The sequence below is a fragment of the Anomaloglossus baeobatrachus genome, chromosome 8, assembly GCF_048569485.1.
Source record: "Anomaloglossus baeobatrachus isolate aAnoBae1 chromosome 8, aAnoBae1.hap1, whole genome shotgun sequence".
NCBI classification, from domain to species: Eukaryota; Metazoa; Chordata; class Amphibia; order Anura; family Aromobatidae; genus Anomaloglossus; species Anomaloglossus baeobatrachus.
In genome coordinates this window covers 111,284,163-111,288,351 of record NC_134360.1, presented here as the reverse complement: position 1 = coordinate 111,288,351, position 4,189 = coordinate 111,284,163, and the positions used below count along the sequence as shown (strand labels likewise).

The 4,189-nt window shown below is 47.7% G+C and overlaps 1 protein-coding gene across 1 annotated transcript in view; it reads left to right on the top strand.

Moving 5' to 3' along the window:
* Window positions 1-240: 240 nt before the first annotated feature.
* The window catches only part of KIFAP3 (kinesin associated protein 3), a 347,223-nt gene continuing 343,274 nt past the window's right edge, over window positions 241-4,189 (top strand). The window contains exon 1 of the mRNA XM_075322100.1: window positions 241-417. Within this exon, the coding sequence (XP_075178215.1) occupies window positions 338-417 (80 nt within the window). The 5' untranslated portion in view covers window positions 241-337. The remainder of the gene's footprint in view (window positions 418-4,189) is intronic.

The window sequence follows — 4,189 nt, the reverse complement described above, 5'->3', positions numbered from 1 at the left end:
TACAATTCTCCCCTCTGCCAGAGGGTGCGTTTTTTTCCGCGCTGAAAAAAAAGCAACGTGTGCACATAGCCTTACACGCTGCAGAATGGAATGCAAAGTGCGGGCTGGGAGGTATGCAACCCTGGCCCCGTCCAGCACTCCCCGCAGAAGCGCTCGGCCCCAGTATCACACACAGCCCATATTCCGGTGGGCGCTGTACAAAGCTCCGCCCCTCCGCCTGCACTACCGGCATTATAGTGTCATGTGACCGTGACGTCACGCAGGGCCTTTCCAATTCTACAGTCAGCCAGCTGTATTCCCCTGGAAACAACAACAAACCGTCCGTCGTCCGGGTTATATGAGCGGAGCCTCCGGTCCTGACGGTAGCGCGGCAGGTGCCACAGACATGCAGGCCGAGGACGCCAGATACCTGAAGAGGTGACCGGGGTTGGGAGGACTCGTCTGATGGCTGCCGCTGTACCTGGGCTGCGGTGGTATTGGAGCTGTGACGTCTGCACAGCCAGCATCCCGCGCCCAGCCTGCCAGCAGCCATCATGGGCTTTACAGCCTGCAATGGCCGTACCTCACTCCTGGGACAGCGGTGATATGGATGATAGTGACCTGTCTGGTGGTGGTGGTGGGGGCCAATCGTCGTCATCCATCCCTCCATGTATTCATACATCCATCCCTCCCTCCATGTATTCATCTATCCATCCATCTCTCCATGCATCCATCTCTCCATGCATCCATCTATCCATCCATCACTCCATCCTTCCATCTCTCCATGTATTCATCTATCCATCCATCACTCCATCCTTCCATCTCTCCATGTATTCATCTATCCATCCATCACTCCATCCTTCCATCTCTCCATGTATTCATCTATCCATCCATCACTCCATCCTTCCATCTCTCCATGTATTCATCTATCCATCCATCACTCCATCCATCCATCCCTCCATGTATTCATCTATCCATCCATCACTCCATCCATCCCTCCATGTATTCATTTATCCATCCATCCATCCCTCCATGTATTCATTTATCCATCCATCCATCCCTCCATGTATTCATTTATCCATCCATCCATCCCTCCATGTATTCATCCATCCATCCATTCATCCCTCCATCCATCCATCCATCCCTCCCTCCATGTATTCATCTATCCATCCATCCCTCCATGTATTCATCTATCCATCCATCCCTCCATGTATTCATCTATCCATCCATCCCTCCATGTATTCATCTATCCATCCATCCATCCCTCTATGTATTCATCTATCTATGCATCCCTCCATGTATTCATCTATCCATCCATCCATCCCTCCATCCATGCATCCCTCCATGTATTCATCTATCCATCCATCCTTCCATCCCTCCATGTATTAATCTATTTATCCATCCTTCCATCCCTCCATGTATTCCTCTATCCATCCATCCATCCCTCCATGTATTCCTCTATCCATCCATCCATCCCTCCATGTATTCCTCTATCTATCCATCCATCCATCCCTCCATGTATTCATCTATCTATCCATCCCTCCATGTATTCATCTATCCATCCATCCCTCCATGTATTCATCTATCCATCCATCCCTCCATGTATTCATCTATCCATCCATCCCTCCATGTATTCATCTATCCATCCATCCCTCCATGTATTCATCTATCCATCCATCCCTCCATGTATTCATCTATCCATCCATCCCTCCATGTATTCATCTATCCATCCATCCATCCCTCCATCCATGCATCCCTCCATGTATTCATCTATCCATCCATCCTTCCATCCCTCCATGTATTAATCTATTTATCCATCCTTCCATCCCTCCATGTATTCCTCTATCTATCCATCCATCCATCCCTCCATGTATTCCTCTATCTATCCATCCAATCATCCCTCCATGTATTCCTCTATCTATCCATCCATCCATCCCTCCATGTATTCATCTATCTATCCATCCATCCCTCCATGTATTCATCTATCCATCCATCCATCCATGTATTCATCTATCCATCCATCCCTCCATGTATTCATCTATCCATCCATCCCTCCATGTATTCATCTATCCATCCATCCCTCCATGTATTCATCTATCCATCCATCCCTCCATGTATTCATCTATCCATCCATCCCTCCATGTATTCATCTATCCATCCATCCCTCCATGTATTCATCTATCCATCCATCCCTCCATGTATTCATCTATCCATCCATCCCTCCATGTATTCATCTATCCATCCATCCCTCCATGTATTCATCTATCCATCCATCCCTCCATGTATTCATCTATCCATCCATCCCTCCATGTATTCATCTATCCATCCATCCCTCCATGTATTCATCTATCCATCCATCCCTCCATGTATTCATCTATCCATCCATCCCTCCATGTATTCATCTATCCATCCATCCCTCCATGTATTCATCTATCCATCCATCCATCCCTCCATGTATTCATCTATCCATCCATCCATCCCTCCATGTATTCATCTATCCATCCATCCATCCCTCCATGTATTCATCTATCCATCCATCCCTCCCTCCATGTATTCATCTATCTATCCATCACGCCATCCATCCCTCCCTCCATGTATTCATCTATCCATCCATCACGCCATCCATCCCTCCATGTATTCGTCTGTCACTCCGTCCATGTATTCGTCTGTCACTCCATCCATCCGTCCATGCATTCGTCTGCCACTCCATTCATCCATCCATCCATCCATCCGTCCGTGTATTCATCTATCGCTTCATCCATCACTCCATCCGTCCTTCCATGTATTCATCTGTCACTCCATCCATCCATCCATCCATCCATCCATCCATCCATCCATCCATCCATCCATCCGTGTATTCATCTATCACTCCATCCATCCATCCGTGTATTCATCTATCACTCCATCCATCCATCCGTGTATTCATCTATCTCTCCATCCATCCATATGTGTATTCATCTATCACTCCATCCATCCGTCCATGTCTTCGTCTGTCACTCCATCCGTCCATGCATTCGTCTGTCACTCCATCCATCCATCCATCCATCCATCCATCCATCCATCCGTGTATTCATCTATCACTCCATCCATCCATCCGTGTATTCATCTATCTCTCCATCCATCCATATGTGTATTCATCTATCACTCCATCCATCCGTCCATGTCTTCGTCTGTCACTCCATCCGTCCATGCATTCGTCTGTCACTCCATCCATCCATCCATCCATCCATCCATCCATCCATCCGTGTATTCATCTATCACTCCATCCATCCATCTGTCACTCCATCCATCTGTCACTCCATCCATCCGTCCATGCATTCGTCTGCCACTCCATCCATCCGTCCATGCATTCGTCTGTCACTCCATCCATCCATGTATTCGTCTGTCACTCCATCCATCCATGTATTCGTCTGTCACTCCATCCATCCATGTATTCGTCTGTCACTCCATCCATCCATGTATTCGTCTGTCACTCCATCCATCCATGTATTCGTCTGTCACTCCATCCATCCATGTATTCGTCTGTCACTCCATCCATCCATGTATTCGTCTGTCACTCCATCCATCCATGTATTCGTCTGTCACTCCATCCATCCATGTATTCGTCTGTCACTCCATCCATCCATGTATTCGTCTGTCACTCCATCCATCCATGTATTCGTCTGTCACTCCATCCATCCATGTATTCGTCTGTCACTCCATCCATCCATGTATTCGTCTGTCACTCCATCCATCCATGTATTCGTCTGTCACTCCATCCATCCATGTATTCGTCTGTCACTCCATCCATCCATGTATTTGTCTGTCACTCCATCCATCCGTCCATGCATTCGTCTGCCACTCCATTCATCCATCCATCCATCCATCCGTCCGTGTATTCATCTATCGCTTCATCCATCCGTCCATGTCTTCATCTGTCACTCCATCCATCCGTCCATGTCTTCGTCTGTCACTCCATCCGTCCATGCATTCGTCTGCCACTCCATTCATCCATCCATCCATCCATCCGTCCGTGTATTCATCTATCGCTTCATCCATCACTCCATCCGTCCTTCCATGTATTCATCTGTCACTCCATTCATCCATCCATCCATCCATCCGTGTATTCATCTATCACTCCATCCATCCATCTGTCACTCCATCCATCCATCTGTCACTCCATCCATCCGTCCATGCATTCGTCTGCCACTCCATCCATCCGTCCATGCAT